At 43.8% G+C, this 21874-nt stretch overlaps 1 protein-coding gene across 1 annotated transcript in view; it reads left to right on the top strand.

The window, feature by feature from the left end:
• Window positions 1–1566: 1566 nt before the first annotated feature.
• jag1b (jagged canonical Notch ligand 1b) overlaps window positions 1567–21874 on the top strand; it is a 36189-nt gene continuing 15881 nt past the window's right edge. The window contains exons 1-12 of the mRNA XM_014005947.1: window positions 1567–2031; window positions 2142–2447; window positions 8674–8725; window positions 11476–11733; window positions 13133–13193; window positions 16797–16927; window positions 17034–17153; window positions 18720–18833; window positions 19910–20023; window positions 20108–20221; window positions 20643–20689; window positions 21354–21527. Coding sequence (XP_013861401.1) covers window positions 1969–2031; window positions 2142–2447; window positions 8674–8725; window positions 11476–11733; window positions 13133–13193; window positions 16797–16927; window positions 17034–17153; window positions 18720–18833; window positions 19910–20023; window positions 20108–20221; window positions 20643–20689; window positions 21354–21527 — 1554 coding nt within the window. The 5' untranslated portion in view covers window positions 1567–1968. The remainder of the gene's footprint in view (window positions 2032–2141; window positions 2448–8673; window positions 8726–11475; window positions 11734–13132; window positions 13194–16796; window positions 16928–17033; window positions 17154–18719; window positions 18834–19909; window positions 20024–20107; window positions 20222–20642; window positions 20690–21353; window positions 21528–21874) is intronic.

Here is a 21874-nt window from a genome sequence, read left to right as displayed (position 1 = left end):
AGTCCAAGTTTTGTGCATTTTTACTTCCCCTACTGAGAACTTCTTAAAGTTAAAAACACATATCTAAATCACTTCATCTCTAAATGGTATTTAGAAATTAAGTAAAACATTGGGCTGTTAAATAAGCTATTATGGCTAAATTTGGCTGTAAGTGAGAGCTCGATCCTCGAGTTTCTAAAGGTAGAATGGGAGGCAGAGCTTTCAGTTATCAAGCTCCTCTCTTGTGGAACCAACTTCCAGTTTCTGTCTGTGAAGCTGACACTCTGTCTACTTTTAAGATTAGACTGAAGACTTTCCTTTTTCATAAATCTTATAGTTAGACTTAGGTTTCCTGAATTATTCTTGATTTCTGCTGCTATAGACTTAGACTGCTGGAGCACAAACTGAGCACATTTCCTCACTCTGCTGTTGTCTTTAGTCTCTCTTCTACATGTTTACTGTTATTATTTCTATCATGTTTTTTCTTTCTTTGTCTTTCTTCTAGAAGAAGGTGCACCTGGACCAGTTCTTCTGTGTTTACCTGTGTCTCTTTCCTGTCCCTCAACCAGCCGGTCGAGGCAGATGGCCGCCTATCCTGAGCCTGGTTCTGCTGGAGSTTTCTTCCTGATTAGCAGGGAGTTTCTCCTCTCCACCGTTTGCTCAGGATGGGAGACTGTGATGAAGTGATTCAACACAATCTGCTGCTTTCTTCTTTAGATTATTATTTTCATGTACAGTGCCCTGAGACAATGTATGTTGTGACTTGGCGCTATATAAATAAACTGAATTGAACTCTTTATGTAAAATAAGGTTTACAACAATACAAATCAAGACTTATTAATATTTTGAACAGTGAGAAAGGGGTAGAAAATAAAAGTTTTACTTCAACCTTTTTAGTACAGATGGTCTCGTAAGTTGCCAAATATATATGTTCATGTATGTGTATGTATAAACATTTATTTGTTTGTTTGTTTGATGTGTGTTTTGAAATAAAAATCTATTCTATTCTAAATATGAGCCTTAAGAACTAATCTATTAAAGTTCTGTTTTGGTTTTGGTTTTGGTGCCACCTCAGGATTTTCAGAATCAATTCTTTCAAACTGCACCGTTTGATTTGTCCATGTAAGACTTCCAAACTTAAATCCAGACAAAAATAGCTAAAATAAAATATTATTACACTTAATTTAAGAAATTTGAGAAGATTCAGACTCAAATTAAGTGAAACACTTTATAATGAAATAAAGAAAAGTTCCAGGCTAAACACATTCTCTTGCTCATCAGTCTCAAAACGAGACAAGATAAAATAAAAATATAAACTTTTTGGGTGGATAAGATTGTAAGATTTGGTTCGATGGACAGTTTTCATTTTCCAAGTTTTATTCCAGTTTGAAACTTTATCTCTATGAGAAAAGATTGAGCAGGAAGACAATTTGTTCAAGCAACCAAAGGGTRGGAGGGAATAAAATGAGGCCGAGCTGAAAACTTTGTTTTAAGTTTGTGGTTTTGTGGCAGAGCTATCAGTGTGACTTCAGGTCAAAGAGTCTTATCCTCTCCTTTTTTTCCTTCCTTTTTCTTTTCCCACCACAGCTCAGCCAGAGGAGCCAGTCTCCAGGTTCTGATTATTGTGACAATAATCAGAAAGTGGGTGGGTTGAGTGAGCTCATGAATATGGAGGCACTCCCTCCTCAGCTGAACTTGTGAAGCCAGCCTGCAGCTCTCAGACTCCAGTCTGTGCGCTCCGCTCCGCTGCCGCATGGCTCCTGCGTAAAGAAGAAAACAAAAAAAAAAAGAAAAGAAAAAACTTTCTCCTGCAACAAGTGGAGGCTGACAAAGAAGAGCTAAGGGTTCACCCTGTCCGGGAACAGTTGTTTTTGGGCTTTAACCGCTGATTTAAGCGCTCCTCCACTCGTGCATGTTGAAAGCAGAGGAGCGCTCTGGTGCCGAGTGTCGGCCGGACTTCTCCTAACCAACGAGGCGCAACAAGCAGCGATGATTTTGAGACGGAGCGCGGCGCTCGCTGCCCTTTTCCTGCTCTTCTGCTCTCTTCTCAAGGTACGTGTGGAGAGGGTGGGGGGGAGGAGGTCACCCGGTTCGGGGGTCTTGGTTCTGAAGCTGATACCTCTCCCTTTTGTCTCCCCCGTTTTGTTTTCTGTCTCCCGCAGGTGTCGGACGGGTCGGGACAATTCGAGATCGAGGTCTTATCGATGCACAACGCCAACGGGGAGCTGCAGAGCGGCGCGTGTTGCGACGGCGCGCGGAGCGGCGCGGACGCCAAGTGCGCACGGGACGAGTGCGATACGTTTTTTAAAGTTTGCCTGAAGGAATACCAGTCCAGGGTCTCCGCCGCGGGGCCCTGCAGCTTCGGAATGGGATCTACGCCCGTCCTCGGGGGGAATACGTTTTCTTTCAGGAGCGCTGTCAGGAACGACAAGTCCCGGATAGTTTTGCCCTTCAGCTTTGCCTGGCCGGTGAGTGCAGGGGGGGCATCTCTCCCCCACAAAAAACACTAAATAAAACCAGAGCAAAGGGTCTGTTTACAGGACACTTATGTGCAATTACTGCCAGTCAGTCACCTGAAAGAAAAGTGAAGAGAAAGTTTTGGTCCTCTGTGGAGAAGTTTTCCTCATTATGCTGTAATTTCCCAGGTGCAGGTATTTTTCTCCTGTCAGGCCTAAACCTGTCCATCCAGGCTGGTTCAGGGTGTTAAAACTCTTCAGCTCAGACTTTTAATCAAATCCATAAAAATAAAAACCTCTTAATCATAACAATTAAAATGAAACATTTTTTTTCTTTATGTTTAAAATGTGCTTTCAGAGTCAGATCTCCTTCTCTGAGGGAATAAATGAGGCAGACAAGCAGGGATGTTGGGCTTTATTAAATGAGAGAGGTGATTAGCCATGCTGCAGCCTGGTTCCCATGTGGTGCCAGAAAGCCAGGACTGCACAGACTGACTGGCCCCACAGCTTGGCCCACAAACTCCTCCACTGTGCCTGATAGCTGAAAGGCTGCTGGGATGTGTGTGTCCAATTACATCAAGTCTATTTTTACCTCCAATCGAGCTGCTTTTTGTGATCTCCAGCATTGTGCACGCTGGGGTTCTGGATTTGGAAACAAACTGTGGTTATTTCTCATCATGTTTGGGTTTTTGGCCTGTGAGGCATTTAGTTTTAGTTTTTTTTTTTTTTGTTGTTTTTTTAACGAAAGATGCTTTTTGTTWATTAAATTTGAATGCAACGTAGTTTGATAGTTATTTATTTGACTGTTACCTTTTTACCTTGTGCTTATTTAGTTTGGTCCCAAGCAAAGTTTGAAAACTTCTCATTTTTTTTACGCTCCAAACTAGAAAGTGTTGGGATCTTCCTGCCTGGACCCATGTTCCCTCATCCCTCACTTGCAGAGCTTTCCTTCAGTGCACATTAACAATTGTCAGGTTAGGAATGATATCACTCTTTGTCCTTTTCATCAGTTGATTGGCTGCTGTGGACAGATGGCAGTGTGGTGCAATTGGGTTGTTGGGGACTCAGAGTTCATGGAGCCCCCCCCCACCTCCCTCCTTCGTTTCCCTTCATCCTCTCCTGTGAGCTGCATGAAGTTGGCCTCTTGTCCAGGCCAAGAGCTTTGTTTAAGTCACGCTCTGTTGGACCCCAGGCATTTCATGGCTTTAACCTTGCCACCCACGGTAACCGCTGCACTTAATGAGGCTGCACACATGTCCTCGGATCAGGTGAGGGGAGGTGGGGGGGGAGCAAGAGCCTGGACCAGGTTGCTCGTTTGACACGAGCTGACCGGGACTTGCGTGGAAACTTGGGGTTGGGGTGGGGGGGGCTCTGCTCACCCCTCGCAGTGTATCGAGTTGGGGGGACAATGGTGCGCCCTCGCTGACTGCAGGGAGGATTATGGAGCATAATGGAGGCGGTGCAGCTGTAAAGCCGGCGCAGGGCAAGCAACAGGAAGCAGTTGTCACAGACTCAGCAATGCTGAAGTTTTCCCCTCTTTGACCACCTCAGCGAATTTACCCACCTGGAAAAGAATACGGTTTTGTTTTTACTCTACAAATGTTTTATTTTTTTAAATGATCACTTCCTTTTCTCATCTAATTAAAGCCAACAACACAATTGTGGTTCCTCCTCGGTGCACAGGGCTGCCGTGTCTCCCCGAGCCGGGACATGATAATAACTGTGAGATTGATTTTGTTGACAAGTCGGCGCAGACTGAGAACTCCAATCAGGTGTGTCAGAGAACAATAGTCGGCTCAGCCACTGGGGATAATTGCTGCTGGCTGCTGCAGGGATAATGACATGTTTGTTTTATGTATTCAGCTCTGATGTGGCAGTTAAATGCAGATTACTCCAGTGAAAGAGAAGGGGGGAGAAATGTTTTCTCTCTTGTACCTCACCCTGTCTTTTCATACTGCGGTTCATGCGGTTCAGCATCAGTGCGACGCTCCCAACGTGTTTTCAAGCTGCACAGAAGCGTGTCGTTTAAAACGTGTTTAATTAGGATAAACAGCGGCTTGTTTTTGTTTCCAGTAATGGTGATTGACCCACGCAGAAACACTGAGGAAAACACAGCTTTCATTCCTGGTCCCAGGTTTGTGTTTTTGTCTGGGCAGAAACATGTTTGTTTGGCATCTCACCTTTTCTGCCAACTAAAACAGTTAATCCTTGGCTGACATCAAACTTCTGCAGGATATTTTTTCTATTAAGCTGTTGACTTAACAACCGTCTTTTCTCCTACAATGCATTCCTTCCACTCTGACTTCAAACATGATCGTGGGAGATGAGTTTTCATGGCTGGGTTTGGATTTTCCTGCAAATAAAAGGCTGATACTTGTGCAGTTTCACTCATTGGTTAGGGTCAACATCAGTTGGACTCGACTGTTTGTTTTTTGCAGAYGGATCAGTCTAATCTGCAGGGCCGGTTCTAAAGGGTGGCTCTGAGTGGCAGCTGTAAAATAACAACTGGCCACCCCAGTCCCCCCCCTCAGCTGTAGGCTGGTTGATAGTTTTTAATTATTTAATAAGTTCACACAAAGGTTACCTGAAATTCAAAATGGGGGGGTTTAACCTGTAAATGTCACCAGCATTTTGTGAACTCCCAAACGGTGCCTTCCTTCCCCCGAAGCACAACTTGAATCATTCCTGAAAGTTTCCGTGACTCAAACTGACAAATCTGAGAAATGTGCCAAATTATTCATTCCTTTTCACGACAAACAAATCAATCAAAAGCAAATAATCGGTGAGGCTTTGTTGAATGTGGGAACAAAAAGAAGCTGCAGATTTGTTTTATGTGTTTTGTAGAAGTTTTGGACAAATGGTCTGAATGCATGATGAGAAAGTGGCAGTAAACTCTGCTCCCCCACCCTGTTGGAACCTCTTTCCTCTGCCACCCTTTTCTTGTCAACCTTTGGCTTCTGCTTGTTCCATGAGACTTTGCTCTCAGTTTTTTATTTTTTTATTTTTTTTGTTAAATTTCCTAGCACATCAGATGGCTCCATTTCACTGGAGGGCAGGAGGTGTGTGTGTGTGTGTGTGTGTGTGTATGTGTGTGTGTTTGAGGAAAATTCCCCTTCTGAGAGCACTCAGTAGTGTTCTTTGGCAAGTGAGTGTGATTTGAACTGGAAGGATCTTTATCGTTTGTGTTGGTTGTCTGTTGGACAGTGTCTGCTTGCCCAGGAAAAGATAAGAAGACATATGGCCACACTTACTGCAGTTGGGTGTGTGGTTGTGTGTGTGTCTGTGTGTGAGTGTGAGCGAGAGAGAGAAAGAGAGAAAGGGAGTGTGTTCTTTGTAGTTCAAAGAGAAGTAAGTAGTGAGTCAGCTGGGAGCCTGGGAAAAGTGAACCTGGCAGTGGCAAGGCGAGCTGATAAGCGCCAAGGAGTTATGGAGTGTTATTGAACGAGAGTCAGGCGATAGCTCTCTCTCTCTCTCTCTCTCTCCTACATCCTAATAATGCTGGAACAACCTTTTGAGATAAGCACAGCTATCTAAAACTGATGATTTCTCTGTAAAATCTGGAGCACTGCTGCAGTAGGCTCCATGTCGAGGCAAGTCCCGGTCTTACACGAGAAGGGTGTGTTTTTGGAGATGTGCCCGTCGGGCATTAAGACCTGAGCCGCCCTCAGAACATGGGAACGCTCAGGTTAAATAAGACAAAACAATCGGGTCATTTATCTTCCAGCGTACCGCAGCCTAACAGTTTACCGCCGTGCGAGCGGTCCCAGCACTCCTGACGGGAGCGTGTTTATTATTATTTTTTATTATTATTTTGCAGCAGGTGAACCGGGTCTGTTGATGTTTCCTGTTGGCAGGGATCCATCGCTGTTCGTGATGTAACTGCCGGCAAAAAGGTTTCCACAAAGCAAAAACTAAATGTACAGATTGGACGGATCACTTGTCAGGTTGCTTATTTTAAGTTTAAAAGAATTAAAAAAGGAGAAATGATATTAATATTAAAAGGTCTCATGAGGTCAATGGTTCTTGCATTACAGTTCCTGTTTTTTTTTTTTTTTTTTTAAATGAGGTCACTACTTGAGCTGCTCGGTTCTCACATGTTTGGGAGTTATTTTTGTTAGTCATCGCTGACGTGGAGGGAGCTCCGGAGTCAGGCGTTTAACATCTGTTCATCCCCTGCTTTTATTAAAGGTGGGCTGTTGTGTCGCTGCCAGAATGGGTTTTTCCCGATTCAAGATGGCTGCCACAGCTGATCCACTTTAAAAAACAAATCCTCAAAATATACTTGAAGCACTTTCAGAACATGCAAACTTTGAGATCAACCGTTRGCAAAATATATTGTATTTTATTAAAACTCTTAAAAGTACATCTAGAACTGATATACATTTGGAGTCACCAATCCAAGATGGCTGCCGCAGTCACTGCACCTTAAACACAAACTATTTTGCTCCATTATCTTTATATATAATGAGCTGAAATTTGGTGTGTTGGTAGCTGAAGGTCATCCTCAAAAAATATACTTTGAGCACCATCAGAACTTTGAGATCAACTGTTGGCAAAATTTTTCATGAGCCACTGGTCGTATTTTATTAAAACTCTCAAAGTAAAAGGTAATAGTAGTCACCAATCCAAGATGGCCGCCACAGTCAGTGCACATTTAAAAAACCTCTATAACTCTGTTATCTTTACAAATAATGAGCTAAAGTTTGGTTTAGTAGCTGAAAGTCATCTCCAACTTTGAGATCAACTGTTAGCAAAATATTTCATGAGCTACTGTTTGTATTTTATTAAGAGCCAATAGTAGTAGTCACCAATCCAAGATGGCCGCCACAGTCAATGGACATTTAAATACACACAAAAAACTGTTATCTTTATAAATAATGAGCTAAAATTTGGTTTAGTAGCTTAAAGTCATCCCCAACTTTGAGATCAACTGTTAGCAAAATATTTCATGAACCACTGGTTGTRTTTTAATAAAACTAATCATTCGATGTGCATCTACAGCTGGTTTACTGTTGGTGTCACCAATCCAAGATGGCTGCCACAGCCAGCTTAAACATAAAAACACTATCTTTATGAATAATGAGCTAAAATTTGGTGTGGTAGTAGCTGAAAGTCCTCTTTGTGATATACTTTGAGCACATTAACAAGCGTGAGATCTTTTGTTTAAAACTTTGACACGCGAGGCGGCGAGCGATCCCGAGTTCCACCGGATGATGCGTTTGAGTGCTGTTGTTTAGGCTTGAAACATAATCCTCTAATGGCAAGTATGCTAAAACACTAAAGCTCTCCTGCAGCTGTGTCAAGTGTTGGACACGGGGTGTGGGGGGAGACAAAGCATTAACCTGATACTACTTAAAGCCTGAAGAGAATCCAGCGGCCTCTTAGTTCTGACTGCTACAATAACTAGCTGTGACTCTGACTTGGTAGATGATTAAATATCACATTACGACTGACTCAACTCGAAGTTCAGCGTTGGGCAACTGCAACCAGTCGTGAATCAGAAGAAACTGTAAAAGTCTGTTGCATTCCTGATAATAGTCGTCCTGATTGCAGTGAAATCCTGGCAGCGGATCAGACAAGCGTCTCCTGGCGAGATGGAAAGTTAAATGCCCGAGAAAACAAGGTGAAGCCCCAAAATAAAATAAAAAGTTTCAGGAATGAGTCATGGCTCTTTTCTGTTCTTTGRGAAAAGGAGCAGGGGGGTTTTCCTCGGAGCAGGTTTGTTTACCATGAAGTCATCGCGGCACACAGGGCTTCAGTGGCACGGCGGAATATTTAAAATGCCTCTCTTGACGTTCCTGGTGGATGCTCCACTTTCTCCATGTCCTGTTGTCTCAGATCAGAGCGTGTAAGCTGATAGCGGTGTGATCGCTACCGACCCTGAACCAGACAAAGCCTTATGGTGATGGGGGGGGGCAGAAACCTAAACAGGCTCTCAGCTCAGTCTGTTACATGGATGACTTCTTGTTTGTTTTGTTTTTTAAGTACCCTCAGTGGTGTCCTTTAAGCACTTTGCATAGAGTTGACCGGTCTGTTCTGTTTTCTACAAGCCTGTGGAAAAACTTTCATATTAAACCTGTTTGTGTACCAAAAGTTTGCACTTATTCAGTTCTAGTCCTTCCTGGGTTCATTCTTCCAGCACGAGCACTGATATAATGAACAGTTTGAAAGCATCTTAATTTGTAAAGCTTGGACAGGAAGTAGAGAGGCTAACGCTGCTCGTGTGTTTCTCCCTCAGAGGTCCTACACTTTGATCGTGGAGGCCTGGGATTTCAACAATGAAACGAGCGGTGAGTACTTTCTATTTTTTCTACCATCTCTCTTTCCTGCCTCTCTCTCTTCCTCGAAGCCACACCAGGGAGACGTTACGCTGAAGGTCAGGAGAGGAAGTTTATTCTTCCTGAAGCCCCCCCTTTCGGGTCCACGGGGTTCACAGGTTTCTATTTAAAGTTTGCTGACAGGTTACTGTCAGAGCAGAGATTTTTCTTTCAGTTTTAGGAAGCAGGAGGGGGGGAGTGGAGGCTCCAGCCTGTGAAAAGCTTTATATTCASTTGACGATCTGACTCGTTAGAGTCCCACCTGGTGCAGGTGAGCTCGGAGCAGAACTCATTCTGTTTGTGAAAATCTGAAACCTCTGTTCCGAGCTGTGAGCGGGGGGATCCCTGCCACAGATGGGGGCGGAGCCTCTCGTCCCAACGCTTGTTTGTCTGTTGGAGCTCCACGAGGCTTCGGTCACCTGCTGTATTTGCCGCTCCTCAGAGAGCTATTAGGGCTCCGGTGTGAACTCCCCACGAACACTGTCCTCTGTGTTTAACCTCCTCCTGCTCTGGCATCTCTTTAGYTTCGTGTTGAAACTCAACTTTATGCTAAATGTTAGTCCCAATTTATGATTCAGCCAATTTTAGACACCCGAAGSTGAAGATCAGTGTTGAAGTAGCTGAAAATAATCTTCTTCTATCACCACARATAACTTTAAAAGGCTAAAATGTAGCAATTTTAAAACCTATTGAGATGAAATTAGTTGTGTAGTAGCTATGAATGATCACGTGCCAATTACTGATGCTAATGCTGTGTTCCAGTTGTCCTCGGAGGTCGTAGCTTCGAGCCTCCGAGGTCTATTTTTCAACTGGAACACCCCTTGAAGTCGTAGTTTTGAGTCGAGAGATCGGCGCATCCAAACCATACCCGAGCAGCCCGAGCATGCGTTGCRTCATYATTTCAACRTGGCTGCTGCGCRCATGTTTCTCTAAGCTAACGGCTAATGTTGAGCTKTAATCAAACGTACACAAGCACCATCCCCATTATTTAACAGACAGAAAGTAAGAAGGGAGGAGGCAGAATAAAAACGAGTGTAATTCGTTTATTTTCCCGTTTTATATTTGTTTAATGTATGTAGYGTACTAGCATGCTTGTCCGAGCTAACCGCTAACGTTGCTAGTCTTTCATGTAAACGAACGCGGCTTCTGTGTTGTTTATTTTACATTACCTCAGACGTACTTGCTTTATAGAGATAGTTAAAATATGTTTTAACACTGTTTGTACACTCAAAATACCTCGTAGAGCACTGTTATTGTACGCTTTATTGTTGCAGAGCAAAATAATAGAAACGCTTTTTCCGATGTTTGAAACTGGAACGCTATCAGCTCGGAACTGACGTCAGTCCGGTTTCAGAATTTCGAGTTCCGATACAACTGGAACGCAGCATAATCCCAAATTAAGCTAACCGCTAAAGCTAATGCAAMAAAGAGTGCTAACTCAGCCATTTTTAGACATACACAGCTAACAGATTTACATAACACAGTWGTATCAGAGAACAAKCTTTACCAAATTMTAAATGCTAATCAAAACTTCAAGAAGGGGTGAAAAAAATGCAAAAAGTTGATGTATTTATTTTTTTAATTCCCACTCAAGAGTTTTAGATAAAAAGTGGCTTTGGACCCTGAAATCATAGARACATCCACAACCTTTGCTTATAATCAGATTAAACACAAACTGGAGATTATCTACGAACCCCCAGTTATTTCGTGGCCCCCCCACCTGACCCCAGCTTCAGGTGTGTTTGATCGAGCGTTCCTCCGGGTCGGGCAGCAGGTAGCACAGCGCTGCTACTCCTCGCACGGCACGCCGGCGGCCGGTAGAGAAATGCCACACGGTTCGAGCTCTGGATCCCAAACGGCTGCGAAATGCCGCCGGGCCCCGCGACCTCAGGAGCCGCGCGCCGACCGACCCGCAGCCCGCGTTTACACACACGGACCAGAACGCTGTAAATAAATAACCTCCTCCCCCCTCCCCGCTCGGCGTTGCATCATACTGCACAGAGGAGCGACTCGCCTCGCGGTCAGCCACCTCTGCTCGCGTGAGCCTCGGTAAATAGTGACTGACGTTTTTTTCATTCTCTCCCAGGTGAGAGATTTGGACGTCGGAGTAGTTTTGCTTTTGCGTGAGGCGGCTTTAACCTCCAGGTTTGACTAGAAAACGAGTCGGCTTCTGGGTCTGGATTTGTGCAAACGCAGAGACGTGCAGAAAGTGTCAAACTTTTATCATTCTTGTGACAAAATCCTCCCCAAAAGATCACACAAAGTTTGGAGAAAGCAGCTCTCAGTGCTGCTGCTGGCAGGCCTCCCAGCAGCGACTGAGGCAGAGCCTCGCGCTGTAAGTTATGGCGGCTGCGGTTCTGTCCTCGCCTTGCCTCGCCTGAGCCGGACCAGTATTCTCCKCGAAGCTGGAAAGCTTCAGATCAGAGAGCGAGCGAGGCGAGCGGGACGGGGAGCGTGAGAAAAAAAGCAGTTAAAGTGCTCATTAAAAAGCATCCTGTAACTTTTTTTTTTGCATTTCCTCCTCCTGCTTTGCTTTTTTCTTTTTCTCCCCCTCCCGTTCTCCTTTCTAGCACACATAGTTGCCTTAATTACATATAATCTGCTATCTTAGAGATCTTCTGCAATTTGTGTGAGGATTTTTGAGGCAGTTTTGGGTTCCCGGCACGCAGAGGCGCGATGTTGGAACGCTTCGCTCCTGTTAACATCTGCCGATCTTGTTTTAGGCGCGGACGGGAAGCTGATAGAGAAGTCCTCTCACTCGGGCATGATCAACCCCAGTCCGCAGTGGCAGAAGCTGAGCTGCAACGGCCGGGTCGCCCAGTTCGAGTACCAGATCCGGGTCACCTGCGACGAGCACTACTACGGCTTCGGCTGCAACAAGTTCTGTCGGCCCCGTGACGAGTTCTTCGGCCATTACACGTGTGACTTCAACGGAAACAAAACCTGCCTRGAGGGCTGGTCTGGACCTGACTGCAACACCGGTGAGTCCCAGTGGGAAAAACGTCACTGAAGCGGGAAATTCTGCTGCAGGTGGGAGCAGACTTCAGACTGTGATTCATGCTGATTCAGTGTCTGCTGCATGAAAAACACAGCTTCTGCTTTAATTCCTGTTTAAAGTAAAACTGTTTTTATGCTTTATTAGATAGCTCAGATCTCTGAAAAGTTTATGTACAGGCAATATCTTACCTGTTGTAGATGCTTTAAATTTACTCAGATGAGCTAAAGGCTAGTCTGAGCAAAGTTTCGATACAAACATTGATATTTCAACAGAAATATTACGGTTTTCACATCCTAACGTCTCCCGGCTGCATCAGGAATGCTACAGCTAGCTGCTGCTGTGGCTATTTACACTTATAGAAACTCTGAGTAAAGGTGTGATGCGGTCTTGGGGACGTTGTCCTGCAGGTTTTAGCTGTTTCCCTGCTGCAGCACACCTGGTTCAGGGTTCTAACCACACACCTGTGTTGCGAGCGAGTTTGACTCACGAATATGAAGTTCCTGGTACCAAAAACTGCACATTGTCTTAAATAATTATGGATTAATATTTATGAAACACTCATAATTAGGGGTGTAAGAAAATATCAATACACTGAAATATCGCGATGTTTTATTTCTGATTCTTAAAATTACTGAATCAATGTTTAAGGGTTAAAATGTAAACTTTCACACCAACCATTTGGCTGTTTTTAAGAAGAAATATATAATACAAATGTTGTTCAGTGTCCTTCTGATTGCATGATAATAAACTGAATTTAATCAGATTTTATCAGATTTAATCAAAGTTTTTTAAAAGTAGAATCTTTTGAAGAAAAAAGTGGTAATGTATCACCTCGCTTACAGTATCACGACATATCACAATGTGACCCCCGTATCATGATATGCATCATATCACCAAATCATGATGTACCCTTTAACGCAGCACCATACGCACCCCTGCTTCCCTCAGCATTAACTTATCTCATCCTGTCCTCAAGTTCTGCAGAAACCTTTTAAATCTGGGTGCAAAAAAAACAACAAAAACATGAGGACAAACTGCAAAATAACGATTTATTACATAATAAACGAGCTGCTTCAAGAATTCTTTAGTCATGGTCCCACTTGTTCTAGCCGTTAGCTCATAAATACAATCAGAAAGATAATTATAATGATAATTATTTGCAAACTTGTACACAGAATTCCACTTTAAATCATCAAAATTGTTGCTTTAGGGAACAAAACATGGATTTGCTTGAACAGATTGATCAGGAAAGTTGTTTTTATCGAACAGCTGCGTTTGTTTATGCAGACACACTAATTGTATTTCTTGCTGTAATTGCTGTGTGCACAGTGAATTTGTTCCTGGTTACTTCACAGTAAAAATTATCTCTTTTCTTCTTTTAGCGATCTGTCGACAAGGCTGCAACGCTGATCACGGGTCCTGTAAGGAGCCGGGCGGATGCAAGTAAGTGTCTGTTTTGAATGCTGCAGCACGGTTTGTGTTCTCCTGGCTTTAGACGCCTTCGGTGACCGTGGAACTCTGGTTTAGTCCGTGGAACTCTGGTTTAGTCCGTGGAACTCTGGTTTAGTCCGTGGAACTCTGGTTTAGTCCGTGGAACTCTGGTTTAGTCCGTGGAACTCTGGTTTAGTCTGAGACGATGAAAACAAAGCGGAGCCTCTGTGGCGAGCGTTATCGGTGGAATCTGTGCAGCGTTCAGATGAGCTCTTTAAGTGTATTTGTGCAGTTAATGGTTTCCTTTTTTAAAGCTGTTCCGCACACAGCCGGAGGGCAAAAAAAGAAAAAAAACCTGGTGCAGATGGATATCAGAACTTGTGCATTGTGTCGTTAAAAGTCATATCTCCTCCTCCCTCCCCGCTCCGTCCAACTGTTCCCACAGTTTCAGGCCGAGGCTGCTCTCTCAGTTGTCTGATTTGGCCGTAAATCAAGCGCAGGGATGATCATGTTTGTTCTTTGTGAAACTGCAGCTTTGTTGTTTTTTCCCCCTGACTTAAATCAGATTTCTTGTAAGAGCTCAAGCGGCGGAACGAGAGGTTGAATGGCTGTAGTCTCCTGACAGGTGTGGTTTTATTTAAAGCTCAGTTCAGCCTCTCCATGCAAACTCTCTTGCTCTTGTAGTCGGGCGGCCGTTTTCCCAGCGTCGGGCTGCTGCAGTGTGTTTAACAACAGCTGTACATAGCAACACTGGCTGCAGGCGAGGGCAGCTTCTCTGGTACTGACTCAGTGTCTGACGCCTGTCTGCAGCTCGCTCCTCTTTCCAGTGGGACACTCGGCTCTGATTGCTAACAGACTAATCATTTCGAGCTTAATGAACCGATTAATGGTGGACTTTGTTTATCGTTAAACTTAAATGACTAGATTTGTTTATTTTTATACATAATAAAAAGTGCAGAAATACAAATGTCAAAAACTCCTGCTAATTACAAGTTGCTGACAAACAATGGGGACCTTCGCTTGTGACATATTTGCACACGTTATCCACTGCGCTCGCAAATGATCAGGCAATCGGAGTGGATTCTACAAAGAGTTGGTGTTTATACTGTAACAGATATGTTTCCAGAGAAAATTTGGACACATCTGACTTTAAGAATCACAGGAAAGTTCAGTTAAAAGGTTGTCTGGAGCGTCGAGGTCTTCCACACACTTGGGAAGCGAGTGGAATTGTTAAAGGTTGGTGTTTTTAGCTTAGCTTGTTGCATCTATTATCTGTTTGTGTGTCTGTGTGTGTGTGTTTATCACCGGAGGCACCGCTTCTGCATCGTTTAAAGAAACTTAATGATGTTTAGAATCTGTGTAGGTAAAATATTGTCACCATGCTGGACTGACTGCAGTAGAGCGCTGTATGAGGCTAGCATGGATGCTATGAGTAAAGCTAGCAGTAGGCTACAGTAACAATAAGGTAGCTGTGCCTGTTTATCAACAGAAAGTGCAGGGATAGAACCGCTGGGATCCAGCAGTTAGCCTAGCATCTTAGCTTGGAAAAGGTGATCAAAAATACTTGTTCCTTGTTGGGTTGATGGCTGTATCCTGAGTCACTGTTGTGAGGACTGTRGCACGATGTTTTGTGGTCCTCCTGGTGGAGTTTGAGGCTGTTTTCTAGAACTTATTTAAGTGTAAACAGTTAAACCAGTGTAGTTCCATTAAATCAAAGGAGCAGCTACGAGAGTTTGTACACGCATCAATGTCGAGCGGACATAGTCATGTGACTCGTGTTCTAAAAATAGCCTGAGTGAAGGTCCCCATTAGCATAGATGCTAAATTAAAATCACTTAGCATCAACTTTTATCTCTGGAAATTTAAACATAAAGCTAATATTTCTAAGTCAGTACTCAGAATACTTTAAAATATTATCTACTAACATAAATATTCAGGGTTCAGTAAAGAAAAAATGCTAAAGTGAAAACATCAAGGTGGGGTCCTGAAAATATTTTCTGAATTAATTACAATAAAAAATGACAACTAACATATTTTTTGCCTTTGTTGTTACAAAAGAATAAGATTAATGTACTTAAAATGGACAAAAATAGTGTAATAAATAATGCTACTATGTGCTTGTTTATTTTACGTGAAAACAATGTTTATCAACCGACAATAGCTGGGGGCACAGGTCTCTACTGCTGGCATTTTATGGGTCAAAAAGGTGAAAAGTTCGGGAACCTCTGCTCTACAGGATAAAATAGCATTGCGGCGTGCAGGAACAGGTCAACTTCACCAAATTTGTTTTTGCCATTTGAAAACAAATTGATTCAAAATATGAATTTCTGCAAAGCTAAGCATCTAAAAATCTTCTGCCTCCCACCCCTTCRTGTTGCCTTTTAAGAGCCCACCAGCAACTTTCTATCAAAAAAGCAACAAACGAGGTTCTGACATGACTTGCACGTATCTTAATTCCTCTTCCTCGTCCCAAAACTCTCCAGACTGAATTGTGCACGTTCAAAGTGACCTGCAGCTACAGTCGGAGCAGGTCACTTGGGCCCTTTTTTTCTGGACCAAAACCTGGATAAATGCAAAAAAAAAAAAAGAAGAAGAATCGACAAAATAAAAGTTAACACTCCTGATTGTGCATTTATGGAGCAGAGGGTGAATTATCAGTGCAATTACGGAGCTGAACTTTTGAGTGGTCCGCAGACTGTTTTCAGCTGGACCGGCCTGACTCATGGGAACCAGGATGAGCAGCAGTCAAACAGCTGAAGACTCCTCTGCAGAGAGACGTCCCCACTGCCAAGCCGCAGGCACTGTGTTGTTAAAGGCAGCGTCTGGTCGCATGCTAATGTTAGCCACGCTAAAGGTCCCATCGGAGCTGTAATCTTCTGTTTGAAATGCTAAATACTCTTGTTTCCTTGTGCCCGAGCATTGTTAAAAAGCTCTTGCACAAACGCGCTGCTGCTTAAAATTCATTTGTGGTCTTTAAAAGATTCGTCCCAGCTGTGTGAACCAGAATACTGCCTCTTTGTTTTGTTTGTGCAGCTCGGAGCTGCATGCGCTCTTGTGTAGTTCGTTAGGTTCAGATTACTGCCGTTATCGCTCCAGATGAATCTGAAAATAAGTGGAAGATTAAGATATTTGGATTTTCAGATGCCAACGGGGGGAAAGGGGGGGATTAGCCAACCTTGTTTTAAACTTTTATTCTCAGAAAAATATGTGTAGAATGTAAATAAAAACAAAATGCAATGATTTATGTAAGTCTATTTATTCATAGTGGAACATGGTAAACATACTAACTTCCAAATTTGGAAATTGTATCAGTTTCACATTTAGGAGCTGAGGAGCCTTTCTGGTTCTAGCTGTTCTGGATCTTTGTTGAATTTTTTATCCCAACTTTTCGGAGATGTGTCGATGCCATCAAAGTCAAAATTACCGTATTTTTCCTTCATATGCTTCAATTGTGGAAAAAAAATAGCTTTCAAATCGTTGCGTTCTCTGTCTTTATTTATGCTTCACACAACTTGGTTTTGTAATTGTTGCAGTTCCGGGCTGTTTGTGTGTGTGTGTACTGTTGGAGGTTTTATGTCCCGTTTCTGTCTGATGGAATGGCTTTGTGTGTTACAGCTGTCTGTACGGCTGGCAGGGCCAGTACTGCGACAAGTGCATCCCCCACCCCGGCTGTGTTCATGGCACCTGCGTGGAGCCGTGGCAGTGCCTGTGTGAAACCAACTGGGGTGGCCATCTTTGCAACAAAGGTTCATTTTTTTTACTTCCTTTTTTCTTTTCCAGTTTCAGTCACACTGGGAGCGACCCAGTGTTGTGTACACACAAATTAAACTTTCTTTATTTCTGCTTYTTCAGATCTGAACTACTGCGGCACTCACCAGCCATGCCTGAATGGAGGGACATGCATCAACACAGGACCTGACAAGTATCAGTGTATCTGTGCTGAGGGCTATTCTGGAACTACCTGTCAGAGAGGTGAGTCTGACGCCTTCTAACTAATGAAAAGACTCTTTAAATTTAAAGGGTTTTGGCTCTGATGATCAGCTCAGGTACTCTCTATATTCTACCTTTTTATGTATTTATTGTTTGCTGCTGAAAGGTGAAGGGAGCTGAATTAGTAAAGCACAAACCTGGTCAGTTTTGGTGCCATGGTAGACACTTGGTGCCATGGTAGACACTTGGTGCCATGGTAGACACTTGTAGACACTTGGTGCCATGGTAGACACTTGTAGACACTTGGTGCCATGGTAGACACTTGTAGACACTTGGTGCCATGGTAGACACTTGGTGCCATGGTAGACACTTGGTGCCATGGTAGACACTTGGTGCCACGGTAGACAGTTGGTGCCACGGTAGACAGTTGGTGCCACGGTAGACAGTTGGTGCCACGGTAGACAGTTGGTGCCATGGTAGACAGTTGGTGCCATGGTAGACAGTTGGTGCCATGGTAGACACTGGTAGACAGTTGGTGCCATGGTAGACATTTTATGTGGTAGTAAAAACTTGGTGTGGTGGTTAAAACTTGGTATAACTTGGTGCAATTGTAAACAAATTTGGTGAGGTGGTAATAACTTGGTGTGTCAGTAGCAACATCTAACTAAAACAGCTAGAACGTTGTCATTTCTCAACATAAGACGATCTAAGTTTAAAACTGTGGCTTGAAAGGCGGCAGGCGATATGCATTCCTTCAGTAATTGAAGGGCTTTTCCAACCCGGCTACAATTAGTAGGAAAGTTCTGGGCTCACTGAGCTCGCAGACAGAAGGTCAGAGGTGCTTTGAGTTTGTAATCAGAGGAGGTGGTAACTCGCAATAATCTGTTTCCACTTGAGTGTAAGTTGCCCCCCCCCCGAGTCAGGTAATCCAGCAGTTTGATCTTCAGCAGTCGGCCATTTTTTTCCCTGTTCCTTTATGAGCCAGATGGGTGTGATGCCAACGTTCAGCTGCTGTGAACACTTAGCCACGGAGACGATGGCTTCTTCCTCATTAAAACCGAACCTCGCGAGGTGCTGACAGCCTAACTGCAGGGATGTCAGGAAACGGTGCCCCTTTTGTAACCGGAGGTCTGTTGATCAGAAAGGGGGGTACATCAGGCTATTGTAGCCCAGAGGCCCCAGGCTGCAGTGCTGCGCCCCCACCCTCCAGCATACCAGAACCATCCACCGATCACCCTTAACTGCCTGATTATTCCTTGAGTGAATCATTCATTTCTGATTCATTTGGGACCCACTCATCCCTAACACTCCCACAAAGAAGAGTCGAAGCCGCCCCTCTTCCCGCCGCTCTCTCTTCATGCGCCGCCTTTCAGGAGAGTGGCGGGGAGTCTGGGGGGGTTGAGCCATGGTGCGTTGCACAGGTCAACATAGCGTGAAAGATGATTTCCTGGTGGTGCGCTCTGACGAGGCGGGTAATGAGAGTGAGATAGGGAGGATGTGTTGTCAGCGAGTGAGGAAAGGAGTCAAACCCTGGATGTGTGATCTGACCTGGTTAATAAGAGAAGGATCTGAGTGTCATGACTTAACGAGACTTTTTTTCCCCTTCAGCGGAACATGCCTGCCTGTCCAATCCGTGCTCGAACGGAGGGAGCTGCTCAGAAACCAGTCAGGGTTACGAGTGTCAGTGTGCACCGGGATGGAGTGGCCCCTCCTGCACTATCAGTAAGAACCAACATAGACCTACTAACACTAGGGCTGCACATGGCTGAAAACMGGGTTTCTGCAGGTCCTTAAAAAGTCTAAAATTCGAAAATCCGAATTTTAGGCCTTAAAACGACTAAAATTCACTGAATTATTGAGTTCAAGTGATAAATTATTTTAAAGAGGTCTTAATTTTCCATGTAACGCTACCTATAATCAATAAAAAGCTCCTGCAACACTTATTTATTAATAGAATAGAATTCCTTTATTGTCATTACACACGCGCATAACACGATTAGAGCCACTCCCACAGCAGTGCAAATACACATTAAAGAAATAGAAAATAAAATGAGCTAAAATATGCCCATACATCTGCATATATACATAGGTGTGTGTATATATATATATACACACACATACACACACACACAAAACAATAAAAAAAGCAGAATAGGAGTCAGCTGTAAATGTAAAACTAAAGTAGAAGAAAGTAAAACGACATTCTTGCACATGGTTTAAATATTGCACATTATTATTGTATTATTGCACATTATTAACAAAATAAAATCACTATTGAATATATACAACTACAAACATTTAACTTATACAGCTGCTGATCCGCTTTCATTTTATTGGCCATTCCACGTCACTGGATGCAAAAAAAAAAAAAAGATCGTGGGAAAATGCAAATTAACACTTGGCTTTAAAGAGGCGAGTATTTTTGTAAATTTCTTAGTAATATAGGAATCAAATTTCGTTCTTAATGGTCTTAAAAAATATGTGAAACCTGCAGAAACCCTGTGAAAAATATACCATGGTATAAGTTTCATACCAGCCACGATCAATTACATTTCCCACACGTTTTTTATATTGATATTGATCACRTGTCTATCATATGTATATTTATGGAATTATTGCCATATGAGGCTCAAATTTACCAATGCTGAGCTGAAAGGTGGACACCGTTCCCTAAAAGCTCATATTGCATGAGATTATGCCAAATGTTTTCCAAATGAACTGTAATAACATCTTAATTAGTCATGAAAGGCAGACAACATGCTGCTAGTTAATGATTAATTGCATTTCCCATTTTGCAGACGTCGACGACTGCTCCTCGAACCCCTGCAATCACGGGGGTACCTGCCAGGACCTGGTGAATGGCTACAAGTGCCACTGTCCCTCCCAGTGGATGGGGAAAACTTGTCTGATAGGTGAAACAATCCGTCCCGTTCCCCCGTCAGTTTCCCCCTCGTGTGAACACCACTAAACCCCCTCCCGTCTCTTCCCAATTCTAGACGCCAACGAATGCGACAGCAAGCCCTGCGTCAACGCCAACTCCTGCCGCAACCTGATTGGAGGATACTTCTGTGAATGCCTGCCCGGTTGGTCGGGGCAGAACTGTGAGATCAGTGAGTTTCAGCTGCAGCTGTGGAGCAGCACACATGTCCAGTTCCTGCCTCTCTTTTTATTTCCATTCAGTCAGTCCATGTTAAATCCCAATGAGCCAGTTGTGCAGTCTTTCCCTGCAGTGTAAATTTGTCTGCTGTATAATTATAAGACCAGAGTGTGGCTAAAGCTGTGGTGATTAGAACAATCCCAGCTCCAGTTTCGTTTGGCAGCCGACAGGATTGCTCAACACTCTGTTTTGCACTCGTTTTGCTGCCACATTATCCCGACTCCTGCACCGCCTTCTCCAGCTATAACYGTGTTTTTAAAAGGCCCCGAGCATGGGAAACACAAAGCACAGACTTGTTTTTTTTTTTCAAAAAGAGTTTAGTCAAGCTGTTCAGAGCTAATCCTTATTTTTCTGTTTGTTTATTTCTTGTGCAGATGTAAACGACTGCAAGGATCAGTGCCAGAACGGGGGGACTTGCAAGGTAARATCGACGGGTCCGAAACCGTAGAGTTTTTACCACCGCTTAGTTTTTTTTTTTATTATTATTATTCCACTCAACGCCGGAGACATTTTACAGAGGTTGTATAAATAGCTGCTGTAAACGCTTCTCTCCAAAAACCCAAGCAGCTGAAATGTTGTGGAATTTCTCTGAAACGAGATCTGGAGAGGAGCGAGTTCACGGGGGTTTTTCAAGGAAGAGAAACGCACGTTTCCCCGACGCTCCAGATTCAATTTCCATAAACGTTATTGTGTTGCCAGGGAAAATGTGTTGAAATAAACCCAGGGTTGTAATATTACCCCCCACACACACACACACACACACACACACACACACACACACACACACACACACACACAGGCTCCGCCCTCTGTTGTTCTTAATTTGCCTCTCTGGGTTGACGGTTATTGTTTGGACTCCACCCATCCCAAACAGTAAATCAAACACACAGCTGCATGACGTTAAAGGACTGCTATGGTCATTTTTTTTTGACTGATTTTCTGTAAAATAGTTAGCAGTAGTTGGTACTAAGGGGTGCAAACATGAGATTTTAAATATTTTGCCACGGCTCAACACTGTTATAAATCGATGAGACTGAAACAAACTGGACTAACCCCAGTTTAACCCCTCGGTTCGTCTCTTTCAGGACTTGGTAAACGGCTACCGCTGCGCGTGTCTGCCCGGGTTCGTGGGCGAGCACTGCGAGCGGGACGTGGACGAGTGCGCCAGCTCGCCSTGCCTGAAYGGCGGCCGCTGTCAGGACGAGGTGAACGGCTTCCAGTGCCTGTGTCTGACCGGCTTCTCGGGGAATCTCTGCCAGGTGAGATGACTCCCATCGAGCCCATCGTCGAATCTTCTTCCTGTTTTTTTATTTTACCCATTTAAAACCCCGTATTGTTGCAGTTTCTTTGCACTTGATGCAAACTTGTCCTAACCCACCCTATCAAATGACTGTTGCGCCCACAGTCCTCCTTTTTTAAAAAAATGGAGTGCTTTGTTGAAGCTGCAGCAGGATACATTCCTCAGCACTGAAGCTCTGACTCAGAGGACGGCTCCTATGTCTCTTACTTGTATTACTCCCTTCCTCCTAGAGCTGTGCGTGCGTGCGCGCGTGTATGTGTGTGTGTGTGTGTGTGTGTGTGTGTGTGTGTGTGTGTGTGTGTGTGT

The sequence above is a fragment of the Austrofundulus limnaeus genome, unplaced genomic scaffold (assembly GCF_001266775.1).
Source record: "Austrofundulus limnaeus strain Quisiro unplaced genomic scaffold, Austrofundulus_limnaeus-1.0 Scaffold33, whole genome shotgun sequence".
Taxonomy (NCBI): Eukaryota; Metazoa; Chordata; class Actinopteri; order Cyprinodontiformes; family Rivulidae; genus Austrofundulus; species Austrofundulus limnaeus.
The sequence above is the reverse complement of the archived record's forward strand: the minus strand, read 5'-3'. Positions and strand labels throughout refer to the sequence as shown.